This window comes from Salvelinus sp. IW2-2015, linkage group LG2 (assembly GCF_002910315.2).
Source record: "Salvelinus sp. IW2-2015 linkage group LG2, ASM291031v2, whole genome shotgun sequence".
NCBI classification, from domain to species: Eukaryota; Metazoa; Chordata; class Actinopteri; order Salmoniformes; family Salmonidae; genus Salvelinus; species Salvelinus sp. IW2-2015.
In genome coordinates this window covers 40280301-40307391 of record NC_036839.1, presented here as the reverse complement: position 1 = coordinate 40307391, position 27091 = coordinate 40280301, and the positions used below count along the sequence as shown (strand labels likewise).

The window sequence follows — 27091 nt, the reverse complement described above, 5'->3', positions numbered from 1 at the left end:
GGGAGAAGACATGGAAGCCTGAGAGGAAGACAACCAAAGCTTTAGTTTCTAGACTATCATTTTACAGATGTGTGTTGAAAACGTTTTTGGGAGATGTGATGGATCATTGGGGATCATTCAATATTCCCTTTCTTTTGTTGTTCAGTGAAATCATCCCATGTGAGTCAACTCATTTAATTAAAGTTCAATTCGTAACTAAATCGTATTTTGGAAGGATTTAACAATTTGAAATTATGTCTACTTATGATAAGGTAAAAGGTTTATGTTTCTGTCTCCATATGATATGGTAAATATATCTAATGCAAAAAACATCTACATTTAAATGGTATTCATATTAATTTGCATATATTTCCGTTAATTCCTATATATTCCCGTTAATTCCCACGGACAGTTTCCACCTCTGAATATTCCCCAAAATGTGCAACCCTAGGTCTACCGTATTAAAAGCTTTGGCCAKCTCAATGAAAATAGGTCCTGGCACGCCAAGCAATCAGAAAGCACTGAAGGCGTGGCTTTAGTAGCACGGATTGCCTGCGTCATGTTAAAACTATCCAATCCGAAACATCAGATATTAGACACCGCCAAGATTGGTTTGAGAGAAAGGATGGTAAACTGCTTAAGAGGAATTTRGAGCTTACTGCTAACAAAGTCAATAGACTTTGGTCGTTGTCGATTGAAAGGGGGTATTTATTAACGTGACATTCGAAAGGAGGAATTGCCTACCTGCTTTAAAAGTTGGAGGTAGCTTGTTATGTTAGCAAGTAAGCTAACCATTTGCTAACTAGTACATTGACCGAGTTGTCTAGCATGCTTCTACTGTAGCTACTTCCCGTTGTTTATGCCAACTCGCTAGCGTTGGCTAATTTATCCATCAACTGATCATCAAAATATTAGTCGTGCTCTTGTAACTAGCCAGTTATATAGCTGTATGTTTCGCTCGCATGTTTGTGTTAAGAATTGCAAACGTAGCAGCTAACATTTATGCCGTTTTATACTAGTTATGTTTGCAGATATATTCTCTAAATAACGTTACCGTTATAATATCCTCAGGCAGTGGTTTGCGCTAGCTACGCTTACTCTTACAGTCTTCGCTTTTCGACCACTTATTAATTGCACGTTTTATTTTAGCTTTATTATAACTAGCTATACATTTCCTTTGTATTTAATCGCCCGTGGCATTCAAGCGCGAGTAATATTATTCATAGTTATTAGCAAGCTAGGTGACTAGCGAGGTTACTTTGAAAAGCATCCATTTTGAGATTGATACATGATTGACCAGAAAGCTGACTAACTGTAATTCCTAAAGGTCCATGTATGCTCCCCAATAAAAATACATCTGTCTGATGCGTGGATTATTGGGTTGCTTAGAAACCTAAATGTATTAGCTAGCTATTATTTCAGAATCACGATCATTTGGCGTCTAGTTTTGTTTCCTGTTTGGCGATKGGGATTTAGACCTCCTCTTCCTCTGTCCTCGATGCCAACAAAAACAGCCGCGGAAGAAGCAGAAGAAAAGAGTGCACTTGTAAGTGCACTTCAAGTTAAACCTTTTAATTGCTCGGTCATTCCTGCTTGCAAATGCATGTTCGCTTTTATTAGTATAACCACAAAATATCAAATTGGATCAGTTTTCTTATACACAATCGTTTTGCACTCGGAATCGTCTCAAAACGTGCCTCAATGAATTAGCTAATGTTAGCTAGCCTGTAATATCACTAATGTTAGGTAGATAGCTAGCATCAGTTAGTCCCTTGTGCGAGCTAGCTAGTAATCGRAGAATGTGAAATGGAAACAAATTCTCATTACAACAAGTAATCAGCCATCCAGGCACCTTTTATTGTTGTAACGTTAGCTGGCTAGCAATTTCTGCTCTGCTTGTAAACTTCGTGGGGAATCTCGGGTCTAGGACGTGGTCAACACCTACTAACGTTAGGCCTTACAGTTTGATGAAATGATGAAAGTTATGATAAGATATCATAAATACTAAAACATGAWTGTCTGATACTCATCACAGCTGACCAGTCTCAGCACTTTGGAATATGCAATCGAAGTTGACCTGCAAAGATAATTTAGTCGACTAGTAATGTTTTTGTTCTGGCAATAGCGAGGCTGTAGCCAGCTAGTGGTGCTTTTGTGCAATAGCTATGCTGCTTATAAACAGGCAGGCTTTGCTTCTTGATCAATAACACAATCTGCTGCCTACCMTTGCAAACATTTAATGTATATTATGTAGTTCGTATAAATGTGCAATAGTTTGCCTGTGTGAAGAAAATTGTTTTATCAGGGATTGTGAACTGTCCCATAACACCCATAGGCCTATACAACTGTCACACACGGGAGGGATTGGATGTAGTTTTTTTTTATGCAAATCACGGTTTTCTTTTTTTGCTCCCCATACCAAAGCCAGTCTACTTTCTCCAATGKCATCCTGAAGTGATTTTAAGCAGGTTAACCCCAATTTAAATTAGTTTTCCAGCAGTGTATACTTCTATACACCCAGACAACTACAAATCCAGAGCTCTAACAAAATCAAATTCACATTTTATTGGTCACATATGTTTGATCTTCTAGTTCTGACAGTGCAGTAATATCTATCAGTTGATCTAACAATTCCACAACAACTACCTAATAAGGTATGGAATAAGAATATGTACATATAAATAGATGGATGAGTGATGACCGAGCGGCATAGGCAAGATGGTATAAAATAGTATATACATATGAGATGAGTAATGTAAGATATGTAAACATTATTAAAGTCGCATTATTTAATGTGACTTGTGATCAATTTATTAAAGTGGCCAATGATTTGAGTCTGTAAGTAGGCAGCAGCCTCTCTGTGTTAGTGATGACTGTTTTTCAGTCCCAGCTTTGCTGCACCTGTACTGACCTCGCCTTCTGGGTGGTAGCGGGGTGAACAGTCAGTGGCTGGGGTGGTTGTTGTCCTTGATTAACTTTTTGGCCTTCCTGTGGCATCGGGTGCTGTAGGTGTCCTGGAGGGCAGGTAGTTTGGTCCCGGTGATGCATTGTTCAGACCGCACCACCCTCTGGAGAGCCTTGTGGTTGAGGGCGGTGCAGTTGCCGTACCAGGCGGTGATACAGCCCGACAGGATTCTCTCAATTGTGCATCTGTAAAAGTTTGTGAGGGTTTTAGGTGACAAGCCAAATTCCTTCAGCCTCCTGAGGTTGAAGATGCACTGTTGCACCTTCTTCACCACACTGTGTGAGTGGACCATTTCATTAGACATCTGGCTGTATCATGGTTGCTCTCTGTTTCAGGGTAGTAATTGGTGACTTATCAGAGGAGGATAATGGCCAAAGATGTGAGTCTGATCAGAGACAACCAGTTGCAGTGTTTTTCCATGCTGGTCCWGATTCAATACAGAGACCAGCTGTTGAGATTTTACTGGAATATATGTTGATGATGGTGTCTTTCCCACAGGTTGGTCTGATGGAAACCAATGGAGAATTGAAGGTTTTCATTGACCAGAATCGGAGTCCCAGTAAAGGTGAGCAAAACAGTGTGTTGTGTTCCAGATCTGTTTCATTCAATACCGGTCTCTGTCAGGTATGTCTCAACTCAACAGCAGGGGGCAATGAGACTGCACAGATGTAGCTCATCTRGTTTTACTCCTTTGAAAACATTCTGCTCATCTACTCATGGGCTCCATTATCAGACAGGTGTTCTATAGATTCTGGGTACACTCAGAATTTCCTTTGGGTCAGTAAGCTTGCATCCTATAGGGCCTCCTGTCCCCTGAAGCCATCTACCTGAGAACTGGATATGAAAAGAGGCAGCCATTTTGTGGACAGTGGTTCCAGGTAAGCCTAGTGTTGACTCTGTCCCCTCTCAGGTGTCCTGTCTCTGGTTGCTGTCCATCCTGTGTCAATCCCCATGGCCAAACAACTGCTGCCTAAAACCCTGGGGCCCTCCAATGTCAACATTGCTCCACACATGGTGAGTGTGTCCGTTTCCCAGGCCCCTTATTGCGTCTACCACAGAAATATCTCAACCACAGACTTGATGACAAAGGATTTTATTTTGACACAGTGGTAGAGTGCAGGTTGTTATTTGCTTTCAGACATTGCAAGCACAACCTTTCTAACTGCAAGCTCACCACTTAAATACACTTGCTGAAACCTCTACACAGTTTAAACCACACACAGAATCCATGGTCTCTAAGCCCCGTCCATTATCATTGTGACGTGACCGGGGGGTGAGCCTAAGCTGATCAACCTCTGCAGTCAGCAGGATTACTCCCATCATCCCATTACATACATGGTAATATATATATATAATATATAATGGGGAACAGCTTATGCTTCACCCGATGACCAGCCCGTAGACAGTGGAATACATCACCTAACTGGCCTGCCTCCCATAACAACTATAAGCAGGAAGTTCTCTTCACCTTATCACCCCAGAGTAGGTTCACTCCACCARAGGCACTTGGTACATTATGAGTCAGCTGCATAATGCTCTTTCCATCTTTCCTGCTGGTCTTGAGGGAGACACACTTGTCACGCCATGATGTTGAGAATCAGTTCAGATTGCTCTGTTGTAGGTATATGTARTGTATTTTGACTGCTTGGTGCAAAGCAAGTTGCTCTATGGGAATAATAAAGATTTTCTATTTTACTCTAAAACTAAAATGGTTGGGCCCTCTCTTCCCACCACCCCACTCCCTGTAGGTGATTGGTACGCCCCAGAGGCCCAGTGTTTCCAGTGCCATACTTGTGAACAGCCCTCAAACACCCAACTCCCAGTTCCTCACACAGAGCCAGCCGGCCGACGCGTCGCCATGGTCCTCGGGGTGAGTCACTAACCCCCCAAAAGAAAATTGTACCCCACATCCTGGCAGGTCACTTAGGAGGCACCCCCTCCTCTCTGTTCATTGATAGAGAAGCTATTTGAGCACCTAGCTGGTTTTAGATGTTTAGGTATTGTGTGCGCCTGTGTGCAATATACCAGTGGAATCTAGAAGTWAACAGCTGTTTGATCACTTCTTTGTCCACAGGAAGCGTGGTAAGAAGGGGGAGAAGAATGGCAAGGGCCTGAGACATTTCTCCATGAAGGTGTGTGAGAAGGTGCAGAAGAAAGGTGTGACCACCTACAACGAGGTGGCAGACGAGCTGGTGGCAGAGTTCAGCGCTGCAGACAACCACATCTCCCCCAACGACTCAGTGAGTTCTGAAGCTGTATGCACACACTGCATAGGGCTATACCTCAGAGCAGGCAGGGGAGGTATTTATGACATCCCTTTTTCTCAGGTAGAATTCTCCATTATGACATCGCACATTCTGTCTGACTGAATAGGTCCTCACCAATAAAACGTGACAATACGGGACAGAGTGTTCGATTTTGCTGCTGGGGGACAAGAAGACCCCTAGCTCTATTAAAACCATTGACAACTACGTGCCATTTTCAAGGGATTGTTAAATAAATGTAATAACTATTTGGTTTTAATATCATCTATTGAATATATCTATCAATAAAAACGTGGTCAGATAAAGCAGATGCTAAGCTACAGGACTGTTTTGCTAGCACAGACTGGAATATGTTCCGGGATTCCTCCGATGGCATTGAGGAGTACACCACATCAGTCATTGGCTTCATCAATAAGTGRATCAATGACGTCGTCTCCAAAGTGACCGTACGTACATACTCCAACCAGAAGCCATGGATRACAGGCAACATCTGCACTGAGCTAAAGGCTAGAGCTGTCGCTTTCAAGGTGCGGAACTCTAACCCGCTATGCCCTCTGACGAACCAACAAACAGGCAAAGCGTCAATACAGGACTACGATCYAATTGTACTACACCGGCTCTGATGCTCATCGGATGTGGCAGGGCTTGCAAACCATTACGGACTACAAAGGGAAGCACAGCCGAGAGCTGCCCAGTGACACGAGCSTACCAGACGAGTTAAACTACTTCTATGCTCGCTTCAAGGCAAATAATACTGAAACATGCATGAGAGCACCAGCTGTTCCGGAAGACTGTGATCACGCTCTCCGCAGCCGATGTGAGTAAGACTTTTAAACAGGTCAACATTCACAAGGCCAGACGGATTACCAGGACGTGTACTGCGAGCATGCGCTGACCAGCTGGCAAGTGTCTTCACTGACATTTTAAACCTCTCCCTGTCCGAGTCAGTAATATCAACATGTTTTAAGCAGACCACCATAGTGCCTGTGCCCAAGAACACTAATGTAACCTGCCTAAATGACTACCGACCCATAGCACTCACTTCTGCGTGCTCAGTCCCCTCCTGTACTCCCTGTTCACTCATGACTGCACGGCCAGGCACGARTCCAACACCATCATTAAGTTTGTRGATGACACAACAGTMGTAGGGTTGATCACCGACAACGACTAGACAGCCTATAGGGAGGWGGTCAGAGACCTGGCCGTGTGGTGCCAGGACAACAACCTCTCCCTCAACGTGATCAACGAGATGATTGTGGACTACAAGAAAAAGAGGACCGAGCATGCCCCCATTCTCATCGACGGGGCTGCAGTGGAGCAGGTTGAGAGCACCAAGTTCCTTGGTGTCCACATCACCAACAAACTAACATGGTCCAAGCACACCAAGACAGTCGTGAAGAGGACACGACAAAACCTATTCCCCCTCAGGAGACTGAAAATATTTGMCATGAGTCCTCAGATCCTCAAAAGTTTCTACATCTGCACCATCGAGAGCATCCTGACTGGTTGCATCATTGCCTGGTATGGCAACTGCCAGGTCGGCCTCCGACCACAAGGCACTACAGAGGGTAGTGCGAATGGCCCAGTACATCACTGGGGACAAGCTTCCTGCCGTCCAGGACCTCTATACCAGGCGGTGTCAGAGGAAGGCTGTAAAAATTGTCAAAGACTCCAMCCACCCAAGTCATAGACTGTKCCGGAGCGCCAAGTCTTGGTCCAAGAGGCTTCTYAACAGCTTCTGCCCCCAAGCCATAAGACTCCTGAACATCTAATCAGATGGCTACCCAGACTATTTGCATTGCCCTCTCCCCCTCCTTTGCACCGCTGCTGCTCTCTGTTATCATCTATGCATAGTCACTTTAGTGACTCTACCTACATGTACATATTACCTCAACTAACCGGTGCCCCCACGCAATTGACTCTGTACCAGTACCGCCCTGTATATAGTCTCGCTATTGTTGTTTTACTGCTGCTCCTTTAATTACTTGTTACTTTCATTTATTATTATCCATATTTTTTAAACTTGCGTTGTTGTTTAGGGGCTCGTAAGTAAGCATTTCACTGTAAGGTCTTCACCTGTTGTATTCGGCGCATGTGACTAATACGATTTGATTTGAAAAGCATAGTCTGAKCTACACATTTCCGGTTATTCTGCATTTATCTTTAACATCAGTTATACAGCAAGTAACTSCATGCTTTTCCTGATCAGTAAACATCAGTTGTTCATATGTTTTCAGATACGTGTGGGTAGCCTATCCATTTGGCATTGTAGCTAGGTAGCTAAGCAAACAACGTGTCATTTAGCTTGCTTCATCAGAGATTAGGCTTTTGAAAAGAGCTTTACATTGGCAAGTCCTCATCCTGGTAAAGTTGTCAGTCGGACTACTGCCATCTCCACTATAGATAGCAAGCAAATATAGCCACCTGACAGAACACCTCATTATGGCATCACTCTCTCTTACAGAACTCCTCATTATGACAACCCTCTCTCTGACAGAACTTTACTATKACTTTCTCTCAGACATAACACATCATTGTGACATCGCTCAGACAAAACAAACCTCTTTATGACGTCACAATTTCACAGACACAACAAACCTGTTTAGGAAATAAAGATTCTCTGACATGGTCTTCCTCGAGCCTAATTTACTTGCGCTACTACCGCTTCAGTGTTTGGACATCAAACGTCCTCTCTCGTCCACATAGGGTTTTGAGTCCACATTCACCTCCTTGAAAACTTCTGCTGCGATTTCGAAATCCATGTGCGGACAGGAGCGGACATTCCGGGAGGTAGACGGCACGGAAGTTGTAAATTAGGCTTTAGGACACTGGTTTTCTTACGAAATCACCTCACAAATCCACTTTAAGCTCTCTTACAAGGTCAGAGATGAACCTCTTCCCCCTCTCCTTGTAGCATGTGTACGACCAGAAGAACATCCGACGGCGTGTGTACGACGCGCTCAACGTGCTCATGGCCATGAACATCATCTCTAAAGAGAAGAAAGAGATCAAGTGGATTGGTCTGCCTACCAACTCAGCCCAGGAGTGCCAGAACCTAGAGGTAAGCGCGCGCGCGCACACACACACACACACACACACACACCTGGCCCTCTATGAACTCTCCTCACTCCCCCTTTTCTCTTATGCTCTGACACCCTGTCTGCGTTGTTCCTTTGTAGGTGGAGAGACAAAGGCGACTGGAGAGAATCAAGCAGAAGCAGTCACAACTCCAAGAGCTCATATTACAGGTGATCATAGGCCAAGCCTGCCTCATAGACAACAATACAATCAATGTTTAAGGGAAGCATAAAATACAAGACCACGGGTTGACTTAACGTTATTCTAACGTTCTCTCCATGTTGTTCCTCTCCTGCAGCAAATAGCCTTTAAGAACCTGGTGCAGCGGAACAGACAGACGGAACAGCAGGCCAACAGACCTCCGCCCCCCAACTCTCTCATCCACCTCCCCTTCATCATCATCAACACCAGCAAGAAGACAGTCATCGACTGCAGCATCTCAAATGACAAGTGAGTGACTATGTGTGTGTTGGTGTATGCCAGTGTAAATTGATCATCAATTTAAGTAATGTAAAGACATTTTATTTTGTCCAACATCGAGGCCATGGCAACACACCGATTGAGTTTTTCATGGTTGAAKGTTTTTTATTTATTAATGTTCTAACCATGCTATTATAGTCTTCATTTCTTCCTCWCCCATTCTGCTGTGTTCAGGTTTGAGTACCTGTTTAACTTCGACAACATGTTTGAGATCCACGACGATATTGAGGTGCTGAAGCGCATGGGCATGGCCTGTGGCCTGGAGGTGGGCAAATGTTCCCCGGAGGACCTGAAGGTGGCKCGCAGCCTGGTMCCCAAAGCCCTGGAGCCCTACGTCACAGGTCAGAGGTCATASGGATCAGGGGTCATAGCGCATGCTTAAACTTCATGCCCAAATCATCTGTCATAGCTTGAGTCATCGAGCTACACACAATCTCTATTAAAGTAAATGAATTGGGCATTGTAAAACGTTGATAATTTGGGGTACATTGGCTATGAGAAACAAGGGCCTGTGTGGTTCTCTCTAATGTCTATATGTGAATGTGTGTACTACTGTCTGTCACATAGAGATGGCCCAGGGTCCCATCAGTAACGTCTACATCACTGGAGGATCCTCCACCAACGGGCGGCGCCATCACGGCCAGGGCAGGTGAGACTCTCTCTTAGTCAGGCTTGCCATCAGCACTTTCACATAGAAATATATGGTAACTCTTAGGGATGTAACATTCACCATACGTATCGGTCCCCCCCCATATCTAAAATGACTTGCGTGATATAGGCTTTATTAGTTGGTGACAACCTGTGTAATTAGTTGATTGTTATCTATGCGCTGTTGAAAGGTGTTTTACCAGAAATAAAAAGTAATCTACCTGGAGACAAGTACTGGCTATACCTGCTGAACGGGGCTTACATAGATTTTACTTGATTGTTCAGGTTCACCATCAGCAATAGATTTGACTTTGATTGTTCAGGTTCACCATCAGCAATAGATTTGACTTTGATTGTTCAGGTTACCATAATCAGCAATAGATTTGACTTTGATTGTTCAGTTCACCATCAGCAAAATAGTTTGACTTTGATTGTTCAGGTTTCAACCATCAGCAATAGATTTGACTTTGATTGTTCAGGTTCACCATCAGCAATAGATTTGACTTTGATTGTTCAGGTCACCATCAGCAATAGATTTGACTTGATTGTTTCAGGTCCACCCATCAGCAATTAGTTTGACTTTGATTGTTCAGGTTCACCATCAGCAATAGATTGACTTTGATTGTTCAGGTTCACCATCAGCAATAGATTTGACTTTGATTGTCAGGTTCACCATCAGCAATAGATTGACTTTGATTGTTTCAGGTTACCACATCAGCAATAGATTTGACTTTGATTGTTCAGGTTCACCATCAGCAATAGATTTGATTTGATTGTTCAGGTTCACCACAGCAATAGATTGACTGATTGTTCAGGTTCACCATCAGCAATAAGATTTGACTTTGATTGTTCAGGTTCACCATCAGCAATAGTTTGACTTGATTGTTCAGTTCCGCATCAGCAATAGATTGACTTTGATTGTTCAGGTTCACACATCATGCAATAGATTTGACTTTGATTGTTCAGGTTCACCATCAGCAATAGATTTGACTTTGATTGTTCAGGTTCACCATCAGCAAAGAGATTTGACTTTGATTGTTCATGGTTCACCATCAGCAATAGATTTGTTTGATTGTTCAGGTTCACCATCAGCAATAGAATTTTGACTTTGATTTGTTCAGGTTCACCATCAGCAAAGTTTTGGTCGTTTTTTCAGATATACAGGGTTAAAGCTTGAATAATTTCGAGGACAGCAATCACTTTTGCGAGGCACACTGCATGGCTGAAGCGAGAGGAGAAGAGATCACCACTCTCTAAAAATGTCCAAACCATTTTATTTTGAGATGGGAGGGTGGGAAATCCAAAGTTGTGCTAAATATTCATTGGCTATGTCATAACTATTTTGTAAATAATAAATATTGATACGTTACTAGCTCAAACACAATCTGCAAAAATGACAAGTTAATTAGTGGGTGATGGTGATTTCAGAACCAGAGTGTGGGGACAAAATGGGCTACATTGCCCCACCTAATCCGATAGTGGTAGTGAGTGGTAGATGCTTATGACTCAGCTCAGGTGRCTACATAGTACGTACACCATAGTAGTCGGCTCAGACAGATCCAGCTCAGAGGCCCAGCTCACGAGCTTCATCAGCAGCAGATTTTCATTTAGATTGGAAAATGAATGTGTTTATGCTGCAAATGTTGGTGCGATTCGTTCTCTAATCAAACTAAAACGTTTAGTTCCTGTATGGTATCGGAGCCCATGTGTCTAGATATCGGAAAGTATTCAGACCCCTTGACTTTTTTCACATTTTGTTACATTACAGCCTGTATCTAAAATAAATTAAATTAAAAACATCTCTGTAATCTACACACGATAGCCCATAATGACAAAGCGAAAACAGGTTTTTAGACATTTTTGCAAAAGTATTAAAAATACAAAACAGAAATACTTAATTTACATAAGTATTCAGACCCTTTGCTATGAGACTCTAAATTGAGCTCAGGTGTATCCTGTTTCCATTGGTCATCCTTGAGATGTTTCTACAACTTCATTGGAGTCCACTTGTGGTAAATTCAATTGATTGGACATGATTTGGAAAGGTACACACCTGTCTATATAACGTCCCACAGTTGACAGTGCATGTCAGAGCAAAAACCATGAGGTTGAAGGAATTGTCCYTAGAGCTCAGAGACAGGATTTTTAAGGCACAGATCTGAGGAAAGGTAGCAAAAAATGTCTGCAGCATTGAAGGTCCCCAAGAACACAGTGGCCTCCATCATTCTTAAATGGAAGAAGTTTGGAACCGCCAAGACTCTTCCTAGAATTGGCCACCCGGCCAAACTGAGCAATCGGGGGAGAACGACCTTGGTCAGGGAGGTGACCAAGAACCCGATGGTCACTCTGACAGACTTCCTCTGTGGAGATGGGAGAACCTTCCAGAATGACCGCCATCTCTGCAGCACTCCACCAATCAGGCCTTTATGGTAGAGTGGCCAGACGGAAGCCACTCCTCTGTTCATCATGTAGCCCGCTTGGCGTTTTCCAAAATGCACTTAGACTCAAACCATGAGAAACAAGATTCTCTGGTCTGATGAAACCAAGATTGAACTCTTTGGCCTGAATGCCAAGCATAATTTCTGTCGGAAACCTAGCACTATCCCAGTCTGTGATGCATGGTGGTGGAAGCATCATGGTGGTGGCAGCATCATGCTGTGGGGATGTTTTTCAGCGGCAGGGACTGGGAGACTAGTCAGGATCGAAGCAAAGATGAACAGAGCAAAGTACAGCGAGATCCTTGATGAAAGCCTGCTCCAGAGCGCTCTGGGTCTCAGACTGGGGCGAAGGTTCACCTTCCAAAAGGACAACGACCCTAAGCACACAGCCAAGACAACGCTGCAGTGGCTTTGGGACAAGTCTCTGAGTTTCCGTGAGTGCCCAGCCAGAGCCCGGACTTGAACCCAATCGAACATCTCTGGAGAGACCTGAAAATAGCTGTGCAGCGACACTCCCCATCTAAGCTGACAGAGCTTGAGAGGATCTGCAGAGAGGAATGTGAGAAACTTATCAAATACAGGTGTGCCAAGCTTGCAGTGTCATACCCAAGAAGCCTTGAGGCTGCAATCGTTGCCAAAGGTGCTTCAACAAAGTACTGAGTAAAGGGTCTGAATACTTATCTAAATGTAATATTTCAGTTATTTATTTTAATTATAAATTAGCAAAAATTTGTAAGCCTGTTTTTACTTTGACGTTATGGGGTATTGTGTGTGGATTGATGAGGGGGGGAAAAAAACATTTAATCCATTTTAGAATAAGGCTGTAACCTAACAAAATTCGGAAATAGTCAAGGGGTCTGAATACTTTCCGYAGCCACTGTAGGTATAGAATTGTCCTGAAAGGGAAAGATGCACATCCCTACTAACTCTACTACTCTCTTCTTCCCCCTCTGTATCTCTCTCTGTAGTGACAGCGGTGCAGATGGTCCKCTGGCCTCCAGCTCTAATGACTCTCACTACAGCAGCTCCCGTGTTGAGACCCCTGTGTCYTACATGGGGGATGATGACGAGGAGGACGACTACGATGAGAACGACGATGAAGATTAACTTTCTGCCGCGCCAAGCCTCTCGAACAAGCAGTCTGTCTCTTTTTCTCGCCCTCTCTCTCTCTCTCTGAGTATCTCTCTGAGTATTTCTCCCCCTTCCGAGTATCTCTCTCTCTGTAAGGGGCGTTGAAGAATGTTTTTCTGGGTATGAAGGGTGTGCAGCCCTCTTCTCCTCAGAGGGGGTGGTCCTGAATCACATGATGCACATTGMCTCTCTGGGAAGTGTAGTCTATGGCTTTGGCACTGCTGCAGCATTTCTCTGTCTATTATCACCCTCTTCTTGGCAAGCCACCCCGCTGGAGAATAAAGGGAAAATAAACATCTTCCAGACAACCCACTGCTGTTGGAGAATAGTGTTCCTTGTGTGTGAAATAGTTAGCTTTGTTATGTTTTGATTTTTTTTGGACAGACTCAATGGTGAACCACTGTTTCAAGATGGCTGCCAGTGCAACTGTCCCCAGACCGCTGGCTCAGAGACACTCACTGGATCCAAAATGTCCGGTTTAGTCGCCACAACGCCCTAAGAAAGTTTGGGACTGSCTTTCGAAAGTGTGGACACTGTTTTGTTATCCCCCTCTTTTGTGGCATTGATATCAATGGGCTGGTGTGTTGGGCTAGCTTCCTCTCATTCTGTAGGCAGCTGCTTTTCTGGTCCTTATTTGTTTAAGTTTTGGAGAGCGCCCTTCCACACCATGGTAGTGTTTACAAGTGACGGGCACGAGCGAGGAAAATAACTCTCCTACCCACGCTCCCCTATAGGAAAATGTTAAGCCTGTCTCTTATACACATCTAGATGTGTATAAGAGACAGCCCCTATAGGAAAATGTTAAGCTTTGTGTTTGAATGATGTAAACTGATCCTATGAAGATTGTAGTTTATAACATCCTTTACAGGTCTGGCAGAAGGAAGACCTGGACATTATTGATGTATCTGAAATGTGGGTTGTGTAGGTCTGTCTCCATGGACTCCCTTCGAAGATCTCCTTTTTTTTTTTTTTTTTTACTGAACATGTACTGACTCTTCCAAAAGACCTTTTCTGTAATCTAATATAATTTTGTCAATTAAATATAGAGAATGTTTTAACACGTTTACTTCAGTTAGTGGTTTTGTGTGGTGTTATAATCTYAAAAGCATATGGTATTTTGCACTACTCAATTGGCTTCAATAGCTGAAATAGGACCGTAATAACCTCAAATGGGTCAAACATATGACATCCTTTGGGAATTTTCCTCTGGGAAATCTGATGTGTTGACTTGCGGTCTCTAAAGCCTTGTTCACATTGGTATTTTGAAGTGACTCAAATCCTTTTTCCTGCAGTCAACAGCCAAAAAGCACATGGAATCAGATATTTCAAGCCACATTTAAAACCACCTTTGTAGGTTTTTAGACAGTTTGGCATATCTTGTTGCTTGCTAGCTACTCTGTTGACAATTTTGACAAGAACAGGTGGTAGTTAACTAGCTTGTTAATTGTTTACAATCAAATTAGGGAATGTGCTGAAGGCTTGAGGGAGATATAACCATTTTGCTTTCACCTTTCTGATCCTTCCATATCTATGAAGGCCAGGAGCCATTCCAATGTTTCGAGAGGTGTCTATTTTAGACTGCGCCTTACTCCCTCCCTTCTTTTCTACTGTTCTGCTCCCTTGTGTCTTGTTCTTTAGATAACAGGTGCTGCTCTGGCCTCCATGGCACAGTCTGAATACATCAGTCACAGCTTGGGCTCTCACTCTCAGCCTGAGGTATTAGGGAGTTAGTGGATAAAGGCATTACTGTCTGAAAGGTGCTGAGCCAGGTGTGTGTGAGAGATACGGGTAAAGCGCTCGGGTCAGGAGAAGGATCTTGTGTCCTCTGTCCTGCTGCTGGCACTGCTCTCCTTTTCTTTCTCTGCCGCTGTTCATTTTCCTCTTAGCATTCCTCTCTAATCCTCCCTTTTTACTGTTTCACTCCCTCTTTCTCCTCTACCACCTTTTACTCACACTTCAACATATTTTTCGTAATCTCTTTTCTCACCCTATCTCTCCTTGCCCCCCCGCTCTCCTTCACCATGCTCTCCCTCTGAGTGTCCTCGCTGTCGGCGACAGCCTCTCTCCCTCCGTTGCCATGGATTTGGGCAGCCTGACCACGGTGGTTGCCAACTCGGCCTACATAAGCGCCCGCGGCAGCTTCGATGGCTCCAACCCGGCAGCCTCGCGTGACAAGAAGTACCACGCCCGCCTCAAGCTGCCCCACATCACCGTGTGTGAGGGCCTCCAAGAAACCCTGGACCTAACCTTTCAGTCAGTCTGCGTGGAGCAGCCCATCGGCAAACGTCTGTTCCGCGAGTTCCTGGAGACGGTGCCCGAATACCACGGTCCTTGCCACTTGTGGCGGGACATCGAAGAGTACGACTTAGCCGAAGACACAGACCGGGCCCAGAAGGCATCTAGGATCGTCCAGCGTTACCTGGAATCCTCTGCTAAGCTCTACTGCCCCTTCCTGACCCCGGAGACCGTGACCCAGGTGAAGGAGGCACAGCAGGGGGCTGGGGACACACTCTTTTCCCAGACACTGGTCTCGGTGCTTGGCTACCTCCAGGAAGTTCCCTACACCTTCTTCCTGGAGAGCATGTACCTGAAGAGGTTCCTGCAGTGGAAGTGGCTGGAGATGCAGCCCATGGACCAAGACTGGTTCCAGGACTTCCGTGTGCTAGGGAAGGGGGGGTTCGGAGAGGTGTCTGCCTGCCAGATGAAGGCCACGGGGAAACTGTACGCCTGCAAGAAGCTCAACAAGAAGAGGCTGAAGAAGAGGAAAGGCTATGAGGTGAAAAGACGGGGTGGGAAAGAGGTAGTTTCTGAGGGTCTTTGGTGTGGTCCATCATCTCTAGTCATGTGATACTTCCTGTATGATATCAGATGATATCCCAAGAGGAAATCAGTTCATTAGAATACAGGTCACTTCTGTAGCCTATTATCGCTAGATCAAGCTGAGTCACAATGACTAATGACATGGAAGGGTAGTGCTACAGTGTGTGGCCAGGTGTCATACCCTCTGTGACTGTGTTAGAACCCCTGTAATCTTGAGTGAAACATTTGCCTCTGTCTTAGCCCTCTGTGTTAAACACAACACAGGGATAGAGCGATTACGGAGAGGTTTAGGGAAAAGCTGTTCTCAATGGAAGTGCTGGGGAAGGTTAGTCCATGTCCTTTACAGCTAGTCCAATGCCCTGTTAAAATGCCCCCTTGKTAATGTCAATCACTCATATGATTAGATAGGTGAAAGCAAGGATTCCACTTCATATCCTTCACCTATCCAGGTGTTAGATCAGTGATTACTTCAAGGATGCATTTGAAAAGTAATTGAGCAGGGCCTACCGCTGAGATACTGTATATAATGATCAGATTGTCTCCCTAACAATGGGAGTATTGGGAGCTTAACGCTGTATTCCCTCAGTGGACAGATTTTGACTGGAGTGGATCCTCTCGCTTTGCCTCTTCCTCGCTGCCTACCGGTATGAATTTGTGAGTGATGGTTGCTATTGTCATGTTTGTCCCTCTACTCTAGGGGGCGATGGTGGAGAAGAGGATTCTTGCCAGGGTTCATAGTCGCTTCATCGTGTCACTGGCCTACGCTTTCCAGACCAAGGATGAGCTTTGCCTGGTTATGACCATCATGAATGGAGGAGACCTGAAGTAAACACACACACACTTATGATAGATTTGTAACATGTTTGTTCCCATACTTCACATTTTAGTAATTTAGCAGACACACTTATCCAGAGCGACTTACAGGAGCAATTGGGGTTAAGMMCCTTGCTCAAGGGCACATCAACATATGTTTCACCTAGTCAGCTTTGGGGATTCGAACCAGCGACCTTTCGGTTTCTGTCCCAACGCTCTTAACCACTAGGCTACCTGCCGTCCCAGGTACCACATCTATCTGGTGGATGAGAACAACCCAGGGTTTGAGGAGCCCAGAGCCTGTTTCTACGCAGCTCAGATCATCCAGGGCATGGAGCACCTCCACCAGAAGAGAATCATCTACAGAGACCTCAAACCTGAGAARGTGCTGCTGGACAATGAAGGTACACAATGAGAGGTGTGCATGTACATACAAACACACCCACACGCATGTGATGCTTGTGTGATGTGACGCTGTCCATATGTCCTTAGGTAACGTGCGTATCTCTGACCTGGGTCTGGCAGTGGAGCTGAAGGAGAACCAGACAAAGATCAAAGGCTATGCCGGAACTCCAGGTCAGTCTCGGCTGCAGCGGCTTGACCTGGGGTTTCACGTTTAGTGTCTCCAAGAGGTTCCATATTGGCTCTTGTGACTGACCTTTGCTATCTGCCCCCAGGGTTTATGGCCCCGGAGCTCCTGAAGGGGGAGAAGTATGACACCTCAGTGGACTATTTCACCCTAGGGGTCACACTGTTTGAGTTTATGGCCGCCAAGAACCCCTTCAGGGAACGTGGAGAGAAGGTAACCTGCTCTATCCCTCCTCCCTTTCATCCCTCCACACTGAAAGTGCACACTGGATAACAGTGTAGGTCATCAATTCTGGTCGTGTAGAGCCACTGGAGTATGAAGGCTTTCATTCCATCCCAGCATTTACACACCTGTCTTTGATTCTTCCTTAAGGCCATCATTATTTGCATCAAGGGTGTCTGTGCAGGGCTGGAACAAAAGCCTGCACACACAGTTGGTTTATGGCTTTGATGTATTGTTGCTAACCTGCGGTCGTCTTCTGGTCAGGTTGAGAAGGAGGCACTAAAGGAGCGCATCATGACCGGGACTGTGGTCTACCCAGAGACATTCAGTGAGAACGCCAAGTCCATCTGCTCTGCGCTGCTGGAGAAACAGGTGGACAAGAGACTAGGTTTCAAGGACGGGACCTGTGACGAYATCAGAACACACCCCTTCTTCAGCGCCATCCACTGGACGAGACTGGATGCAGGTACGAACTGCTATTTCTAAGTGCTAAACTGAACCAAATGTTAAGTTGTGTATGTGGGCTAGATTTGGGCCATGACAATTTTGCTGTGTCACACTACAGCTGCCACAAAGACAGACTCCCAATCAGAAGCACACCATCCCTCCTTCTGAAGTTCACTCAGTAAGAGTCTCTCTAACCCCCTCCCTCTCTCCTACAGGCATCCTGCCCCCTCCGTTTGTCCCTGACTCCAAGGTGGTCTACGCCAAGGACCTGGATGACGTGGGGGAGTTCTCCTCGGTGAAGGGGGTGGGGCTGGACGACCCCGACCGCGTGTTCTTTGACGAGTTCTCCTCTGGGAACATTGCCATCCCCTGGCAGGAGGAGATGATTGAGACGGGGATCTATGGTGAGCTCAACGTGTGGGGACCCGCAGGCACCATACCCAACGACCTGCGCAGGGAGTCCATCTTGGAACAGCCCAAGTCATCCACCTGCTGCTTGGCGTGATTGTCTCTTTGGAAACGGAGGACGAAGAAGGGAGCTCAGACGTTCCGGATCAGACCAACCGTAGCTCTTTGAGGTGATGTTGTGTTTAGTACACGCGGAAGCGCTGCCAACTGAATATTTTTTTTGAACGCTTTACGTTTAGAGTAGAACAATGAGAGAAACTGTAAAAAAAATAAAATACATACACCTCAAAGGGCATTGATGGGAAAATGCGTCGCCATCGTGACAACAACACCTGGACCCAGACAAACACTCAAGACAGTCCAGAACAGCAAATCAGGTTCTACACAATAACGTTGCCATGGAGATGGAACTCCTGAGTGGCACGGCGTTCTGACTGCTCATTGGTTGAGATTGAGAGACTGTTCCGCTGCTCTTAGAGTGAAACTGTTAGATGGACTTTGGACCTTTGTWCTTCATTTGGGCCCAGCTATAGATATTCTGTATTCTCAAAGCATTCTGACAGATCATTTAGCATCATCAAGATGCTTTCTGATTCTGCTCACTATAACACTAGTGAAATGTGCTAAGAAACATGAAATCTTGCAGTTCTCTAAATATGTCAATATACACTGAGTCTATCAAACATCAGGAACACCTTCCCAATATTGAGTTGCACKCCACCCCTTGCCCTCAGAACAGCCCCAATTGATCAGGCATGAACTCTACAAGGTGTCACAGGGATCCACAGGGATGCTGGCCCATGTTGACTCCAATGCTTCCCACATTTGTGTCAAGTTGGCTGGATGTCCTTTGGGTGGCAGACCATTCTTGTTACATACGGGAAACTGTTGAGCGTGAAAAACCCAGCAGCGTTGCAGTTCTTGACACAAACTGGTGCGCCTGGCACCTACTACCATACCCTGTTCAAAGGCACTTCAATTTTATGTGTTGCCCGTTCACCCTCTGAATGGCACACATAKACAATCCATGTCTCAGTTGTCTCTAGGCTTAAAAATCCTTCTTTAGCCTGTCTCCTCCCCTTCATCTACACTGATTTGAAGTGGATTTAACAAGTGACATCAATAAGGGATTCTAACTTTGGAAAGAGCAGTTGTTAATGTTTTGTATACTCAGTGTAAGAGCTTACCTTCTTGAACTAGTCTGTTTTCATGTATAGTGGAAAAGGGTTTGTTTGCCATTATCGTAAATGCAGGTGATACTGTCTCTAGTAGATGTCTATGTATATATAGTAACTTTCAGAATATCTGTGTTGATGCCAATGCAGACTATGCGTAAGTAGCGAGAAATGAACACATTTCTCACACTGTAGTGAAAATCAAATTTATTTACAAAACATTTTGTCAATGTATCTAATGTATGAAAAAACATTGGTAGATAAAATTGCATTTTGAAAAGTCACATGGTTTAGATTCATTTTGGTTTCTGTTTTTTTTTGCAGGACACGGGTTGTAAATATAATGTAGCTCACAGCAATGTCCTTGAAACCCAGAATCTGCTTTTGTTGTCTGTKTAATAATAGTGTGTGTTGGTGAGGTGAATGTACCCACACAATGGGCTCCAGGCAGTCTGTAGTGAGCTCCTGTTTCATCCATCCACAGTGGAGAAAAATCTCTTCTTTCTCTTGCTCAGAGTCTCCTCTACTCCCTGGTCTCTCCATTATATCCCCTCTCCCCCTCTCCTCTCTTCACTCTCGTGCCGTGGCCTTGTAGATCATCACGTCTCCCTCCTTTAGCTCTGTCATCAGTGTTGTATCAAAACAACTCTTAAATCTCTCTGTGAACTTCAGGTCTGACTGGAACCTCACCTTATTGGCCCACATCAGCGTGGTGCCACTTCCTGGTTTGCAGAAGTGGTGCATGGTCGCCAGCAGCTCCTCCAGGTAGTTGTGGTGATACACTACATCGGCTGCCAGCACGTAGTCATAGTGACAGGAAGTGCTGGGGAAGTCTTTCTCAAGGTCGTGACCCCAGGTGAGGGCAGTTACCTGGGGCGTGTAGCGGCAGCGGCCCTTGGAGTTCCGAGAGAGGTTAAAGGTCAGGTTGGGAAGGATTTCGGGCAGGTCGGTGGCTGTTACCCAGGCACCTGGAAAACAGGATACAAGGGGAACAGTCAGTTAGGAAAATTGAATCAGTCTGTCAAACCATATCACCAACTGACAGACTCATCTAGTAGACTGGCCAGTTGGCCAGACTGAAAAAGAGACAGATGGACAGACTCACCCAGAAGACTGGCCACAATAGATAGTAAACCTGTCCCTGCTCCAATCTCCAGTACCGCTTTATCCAGGAAATTCACCTGCTGCCGGTTATTCTCCAGGAACTGACTCAGAGCCACCGCCTACCCAGACACAAACACATCATCGTCAGCAACAGCATTATTATCATCATCACTGCGATCACCATCAACATCTACACACAGTGATAGATAGAGCAACCCAGATCAGTCAATATGAATTAAAGGCCCAGTGCAGTCAAAATTKTTTTTTTGCTGTGTTTTATATCATATCGCACAACAGCTGATGAAACTAACACTGTAAATGTGTGCTGATTGAAAATACAATCTACGCGGGAGTTTCTGCTTTTCATGGTGACATCACCATGCAGTAAATTGGTTAATAGACCAACAGAGTGCCAAACCTCTCTGCCAATAACAGCTTCCACTCTACACGAAGACCACTCCCAGACAGTCCTAGCTAAACTGTTGCTTGAGAAATATACTGAACAAATATATAAACGCAAGTGTCAAAGATTTTACTGAGTTACAGTTCATATAAGGCAGGTATTCCCWAACTGGGGTACGTAAATGCAATGCCGTCATGGGTACGCCAAATAAAAATGTGATTCACKAAAAAATACATATATATATTTTCACATTTTCAAACAGCACATTTATATTTTCCAATGGGGCTATACATTTGGGTGAGGATTTTTTCTCGCCTGAGTAGCCTTGTTTCACTGCCCCCCAAAAAAATTCAACCGTCTAGTGTTCAGCAATTTTTTTGTATTTATTTCACCTTTATTTAACCAGGTAGGCCAGTTGAGAAGAAGTTTACAACTGCGACCTGGCCAAGATAAAGCAAAGTAGTGCGACGACAAAAACAACACAGTTACACATGCGATAAACAAACGTACAGTCAATAACACAAGTGAAAGTCTATATACAGTGTGTGCAAATGAGGTAGGAAATAACAACACAATGTCAAATACAGGAAGCCTAGTCAAATAATTAACATCCAATCACATTAACCGTTACTGTCTCGTGGGAAACCTTCACTCTTGCGCAGACATTTTAGAAACATGACAATTTTAAAAATAAGCCACAGGAGTTTTAGTGAGAATAAAGGTGACTTTTGAGTAGTAAGACATGTATACAAGACATGTATAAAAGCAACAGATACCATGAATAAGAAGGGGCTAAAAGCATCTTATATGGTGAGCTACCAAGTGGCTAGGACAGGCAAGCCTCGTACTATTGTGGAGGATTTAATTCTTCCTGCTGCCCCGGATATGGCTGGGACAATGCTGGGAGAAAAGGCCCCAAAAAACTATACAGACAATGCCTTCATCAAACAACACTGTTTCACGACGCATCAGTGACATGGCAGGAGATGTTTTGAATCAATTACTGCTTCGCATACAAGCCAGTGAATTATATGCGTTACAGCTGGYTGAGTCAACAGACGTAGCGGGCCTGCCACAGCTCCTGGTATATGTCCGTTACGTTTATGGGGGTCAATTAAGGAAGACATCCTCTTCTACAAACCACTGGAAACCAGGACAACATGAGAGGATAMTTTTAAACTACTGGACATCTTTGTGACATCAAATGGACTTTGGTGGTCAAGATGTGTTGGTATCTGTACTGATGGCGCAAAAGCCATGACAGGGAGACATAGTGGAGTGGTAACGCGCGTGCAAGCAGTTGCTACCGATGCCACTTGGGTACACTGCAGCATCCACCGAGAGGCTCTTGCTGCCAAGGGAATGACTGACAGCTTGAAATATGTTTTGGATACTACAGTGAAAATGGTTAATGTTTTTAAAGCAAGGCCCCTGAACTCTCGTGTATTTTCTGCACTATGCAATGATATGGGCAGCGACCATGTAGCGCTTTTACAWCATACAGAAGTGAGCTYGTTATCATGGGGCAAAGTATTGACACMTTTTTTWAAATTGAGAGACGAGCTTAAAGTCTTTATTGACCATTATTTTCACTTGTCTGACTGCTTGCATGATGATGAGTTTCCCACACGACTGGCCTATCTGGGTGATGTTTTTTCTCGCCTGAATGATCTGAATCTAGGATTACAGAGACTCTCCGCAACTATATTCAATGTGCGGGACAAAATTGAGGCTATGATTAAGAAGTTGGAGCTCTTCTCTTTCTGTATTAACAAGGACAACACACAGGTCTTTCCATCATTGTATGATTGTTTGTGTGCAAATGAACTCAAGCTTACMGACAATGTCAAATGTGATATAGTCAAGCACCTCAGTGAGCTGGGTGCGCAATTACGCAGGTACRTTCCAGAAACGGACGACACAAACAACTGGATTCGTTATCCCTTTCGTGCCCTGCCTCCAGTCCAGTTACCGATATTTGAACAAGAGAGCCTCATCGAAATTGCAACAAGCGGTTCTGTGAAAATTGAATTTAATCAGAAGCCACTGCCAGATTTCTGGATAGAGCTGCGCTCAGAGTTTCAACATTTGAGAGTGCGCTGACCCTGGTGCTAGAGGGGGTAGCAGRTGGAGGTTGAATGTTTGAAGCGGTATGGGACTATAACAAGTTTGGGAACCACTGATATAAGGAAATCAGTCAAATMAAATAAATAAATTAGGCCCTGACCTATGGATTTCACATGACTGGGCAGGGGCACAGCCATGGGTGGGTCTGGGGGGGCATAGGACCACCCACTTGGGAGCTAGGCCAACCCACAGGGAGCCAGGCCCAGCCAATCAGAATTAGTTTTTTCCCACAAAAGGGCTTTACTACAGACAGAAATACTTCTCAGCACCCCCTGCTGCATTCCCTTTAAGTTCAATCATCATGTTACTGAGTGTCTTTTGAACTCACCCCTGGCCAGACAAGGGCGCCATAGGAGTCCAGAGACTCTCTGATGCAGATTTCATGACCAGCGATAAGGAAAAACTCCTTCCCCAGCGTGTAGGAAACACTGGATTCACTGGCCATCTGCTTACAGTCAYACACCACTGTAGAGGACAGGACCACAACACAACCAGGTACACTACACACCGGACAGCCAACTGTTAATAACCACTACTACACACAGTCACAACATAACTAAGTTTGACTGTTACACACAACAGCKTCAGAACCACAACACAACCACACTGGACTGCTAATATAACTGACCGTGACCACTAGAACACATTCACCATTCCTTACTGTTAGGGTTAGGAAACCGCTGCTTGCGTTCATCTTGTGTTCCATTGTCCATCACCTGTGGTCTCTCTTCTTCTTCCTTGTTCTCACCCGGCTCTCCGTCTGTCTTCTCCTTCTTGGGATCCTCTTGGTCTGGCTGTTTGACTGTAGAAGGGCTCTCCATCGCCACAGAACACTGTCGCCATTAGACAACACTTTAGTTGACCTTGTGTGTGCGTCCATCCGTACATGTGTGTGTAAATACTGTATTGGTTAGGCTACATGTTACATGTGTGTAAATCCAGCCAAGGAAGCTTGGACTGGGCTATGATGAACTGGGCTCTTTTCCCTTATCTCCCCTGGGTCTAGTTGTCTGTGTTCGGGCCCAGAGAAATACTTATATTTATAACCAACCATCAGCAGAACACTCGGACTCTGGAGGGAAATACCTGCCATAGCTTAGGACCCACATCACCGAACTTCCTCAGTTCCATACACTTAGTTTCTCTTCTCCACACACAATCACCAGACTTTCACATCAAACATTGTTAGCTAAGATGGTGTTAGTATCAGAAATGGAGCAGCATTAGTACCAAGGCTTTTACAGACTCAAATTATGCATTTCCGTACAGGATTTACCCCAGTGTTTTACCCCAAAGGCTAGGACTTTTCTGTTTCCATCTACGCGGGCCGGCACCCGTGTCTCACTGGGCCATGGCTCCGGCGSACCAGCTCRCKRTTGGGGATAAAGCCAAGCCACTGGTACTTTTCAGCTGGCYTTTACATAACAAATGTTAARCGTAAACTTCAAGACCTTCTCACAAAGCAACTGTTCTGATTATGCAGAYGTTGTTGATTCCGCTCCTCACAAGTCCTCACTGTCAGCCCTAGCTATGGAAACACAACATAAGGGTGTGTATACACTAGTGTAACACTGGTGCTACAGTCAAAAAGCAGCAGAAGACACTGATGCAAACACATGAATACCCACATATTGATGTTCACGGGGGCTTGCAGACTCATGCTCCAGAGAGATGAATCAAGTTCCATGGAATTGAACAGAATAAACGGGAGGATGTTGTATGTGATACAGACCTGTATGAGGTGGTTGTCTCTGTCTCTCTTTGTCTTTGTGACTGTCCTACTGCATCCTGTTTATACCTGGGCAGCAGCCCTTCAAACACACCCCCAAAATCACTGCGCTATAATAGAGAGAGAGGCAGAAAGTCAGACAGACTAAGCTAGTATGATAGTGACAGACCGACAGACAGAGAGAGAGCGAAAGATATACTGCCTAAAGTGAAACTCCSTCTTTGATCCCAKTCACARGGAGCCAAGTAAAGTCCACATTTTCAGAGACGTGTGTATTAGACTGAGACTTCTGCGTGATGACGTATCTGCCATAGTGCTATTTGCCAAGGCATACAGGCTCCTGGGTCTAGCCCTGAATTTAAAGAAGACTCAAATCCTTCAACAAGCCCCCTACTCCGCCCACAATACAGGTTGACAATAACACCCTTGGAAATGTGGAACACTTCCCATACCTCGGCAGCCTTCTCTCCCCCAAAACCTACAATGACTCTGAAATACACCTGTTGTATTCGGTGCATGTGACAAATAAAATTTGATTTGATTAGATTTTTGATGTGACTGAGTGACAGCAAACTTGGCTGCCCCCTGCAGTTGAGGACAGACACAGAAACATCCATCCGCGGGCTGCTCCTAATCTGCAGTTTTTTTTGCAGTGACAATGTGCAGGGAGTTATTTGACAACATCTATTTAGGTATATTAAAACACTTCCYTTTTTRCCGATCAAGAGTATCATCGAATCCGACTATCAACTGTAAATTTACYCATACGACCACGTGTATGGCCARGTCGGCACACATCATACTTTACATGCTTGTACACTTAATTAAGGCACTATTTAAAATGTATAGCACACCCCTACCATGTAGTCTTATAGTCTCCACAGGCACAGCCAGAAGAGGATTGGCCAAGCCTCAGAGCCTGGTTCCTCTCTAGGGCCAGTAAACGAAAGGTCGCTGGTTCGATTCCCTGAGCTAACTAGGTAAGAATYATCTGTTGATGTGCCCTCTACATCCGGCTTCTTCACTTGTGGGATCATCTGAGACCAGCCACCTGGACAGTTGATGAAACTGTGGGTTTGCACAACCGAAGAATTCCGACACAAACTATCAAAAATCGTCTCAGGGAAGCATATCTGCGTGCTCGTCGTTCTCACCAGGGTCTTGACCTGACTGCAGTTTGGTGTTGTAACTGACTTTGGTGGGAAAATGCTCACCTTTGATTGCCACTGGCATGCTGGAGAAATGTGATCATCACAAAGAATATGTGAAATGCTTACTTACAAGCTCTTAACCAACAATGCGGTCTTAAGAAAATRGAGCTAAGAAAATATTTACTAAATAAATTAAAGTGAAAAATAAAAAACTTTAAGTAATAAAATAACAATAACGGGGCTATATACAGTTGAAGTCGGAAGTTCACATACACCTTAGCCAAATACATTTAAACTCAGTTTTTCACAATTCCTGACATTTAATCCTAGTAAAAATTCTCTGTCTTAGGTCAGTTAGGAATCACCGACTTTATTTTAAGAACGTGAAATGTCAGAATAATAGTAGAGAGAATGATTATTTCAGCTTTTATTTCTTTCATTACATTCCCAGTGGGTCAGAATTTACATACACTCAATTAGTGTTGGTAGCATTGCCTTTGAATTATTTAACTTGGGTCAAACGTTTCAGGTAGGCTCCACAAGCTTCACACAAATTGAATCTTCCTATTTTGTGAAGTGCACCAGTCCTCTGCAGCAAAGCACCCCACAACATGATGCTGCCACCCCCGTGCTTCACGGTTGGGATGGTGTTCTTCGGCTTGCAAGCCTCCCCCCTTTTCCTCCAAACATAACGATGTTCATTATGGCCAAATAGTTATATTTTTTGTTTAATTAGACCAGAGGACATTACTCCAAAAAGTACGATCTTTGTCCCCATGTGCAGTTGCAAACCGTAGTCTGGCTTTTTTTATGGCGGTTTTGGAGCAGTGGCTTCTTCCTTGCTGAGCGGCCTTTCAGGTTATGTCGATATAGGACTTGTTTGCTGTGGATATAGATACTTTTGTACCTGTTTCCTCCAGCATCTTCACAATGTCCTTTGCTGTTGTTCTGGGATTGATCTTGCACTTTTCGCACCAAAGTACGTTCATCTCTAGGAGACAGAACGCGTCTCCTTCATGAGCGGTATGATGGTGCGTGGTCCATGGTGTTTATACTTGCGTACTATTGTTTGTACAGATGAACGTGGTACCTTCAGGCATTTGGAATTGTCCCAATGATG

At 44.6% G+C, this 27091-nt stretch overlaps 3 protein-coding genes across 10 annotated transcripts; 2 read left to right on the top strand and 1 right to left on the bottom strand.

Moving 5' to 3' along the window:
• The first annotated feature begins 560 nt into the window (after positions 1-560).
• On the top strand, positions 561-13633 carry LOC111979937 (transcription factor Dp-1). 7 transcript variants are annotated; one of them, XM_024010654.1, is made up of 12 exons: positions 589-607; positions 3280-3323; positions 3443-3509; positions 3855-3958; positions 4693-4814; positions 5019-5184; positions 8123-8269; positions 8388-8456; positions 8585-8736; positions 8941-9107; positions 9334-9415; positions 12821-13633. In XM_024010654.1, exons 2-12 carry the CDS (start codon positions 3312-3314, stop codon positions 12957-12959), a joined length of 1227 nt encoding a protein of 408 aa, XP_023866422.1. In that variant the 5' UTR covers positions 589-607; positions 3280-3311; the 3' UTR covers positions 12960-13633. The 7 variants fall into 7 exon arrangements, with proteins under 7 accessions (XP_023866436.1, XP_023866422.1, XP_023866428.1 ...); XM_024010660.1 differs by lacking the exon at positions 589-607 and adding an exon at positions 614-741; XM_024010646.1 differs by lacking the exon at positions 589-607 and adding an exon at positions 614-761.
• A 755-nt stretch (positions 13634-14388) lies between these two features.
• grk1a (G protein-coupled receptor kinase 1 a) lies at positions 14389-19741 on the top strand. The gene is made up of 7 exons (XM_024010623.3): positions 14389-15759; positions 16501-16628; positions 16863-17020; positions 17109-17192; positions 17294-17418; positions 17692-17893; positions 18090-19741. Exons 1-7 carry the CDS (start codon positions 15061-15063, stop codon positions 18377-18379), a joined length of 1686 nt encoding a protein of 561 aa, XP_023866391.1. The 5' UTR covers positions 14389-15060; the 3' UTR covers positions 18380-19741.
• A 270-nt stretch (positions 19742-20011) lies between these two features.
• Positions 20012-25007, bottom strand: LOC111972554 (protein-lysine methyltransferase METTL21C-like). 2 transcript variants are annotated; one of them, XM_023999565.2, is made up of 3 exons: positions 23753-25007; positions 20563-20680; positions 20012-20425 (listed from the first exon to the last, which is right to left on the bottom strand). In XM_023999565.2, exons 1-3 carry the CDS (start codon positions 23795-23797, stop codon positions 20028-20030), a joined length of 561 nt encoding a protein of 186 aa, XP_023855333.1. In that variant the 5' UTR covers positions 23798-25007; the 3' UTR covers positions 20012-20027. The 2 variants fall into 2 exon arrangements, with proteins under 2 accessions (XP_023855333.1, XP_023855341.1); XM_023999573.2 differs by lacking the exon at positions 23753-25007 and adding an exon at positions 23420-23715.
• Between the last annotated feature and the right edge of the window lie 2084 nt (positions 25008-27091).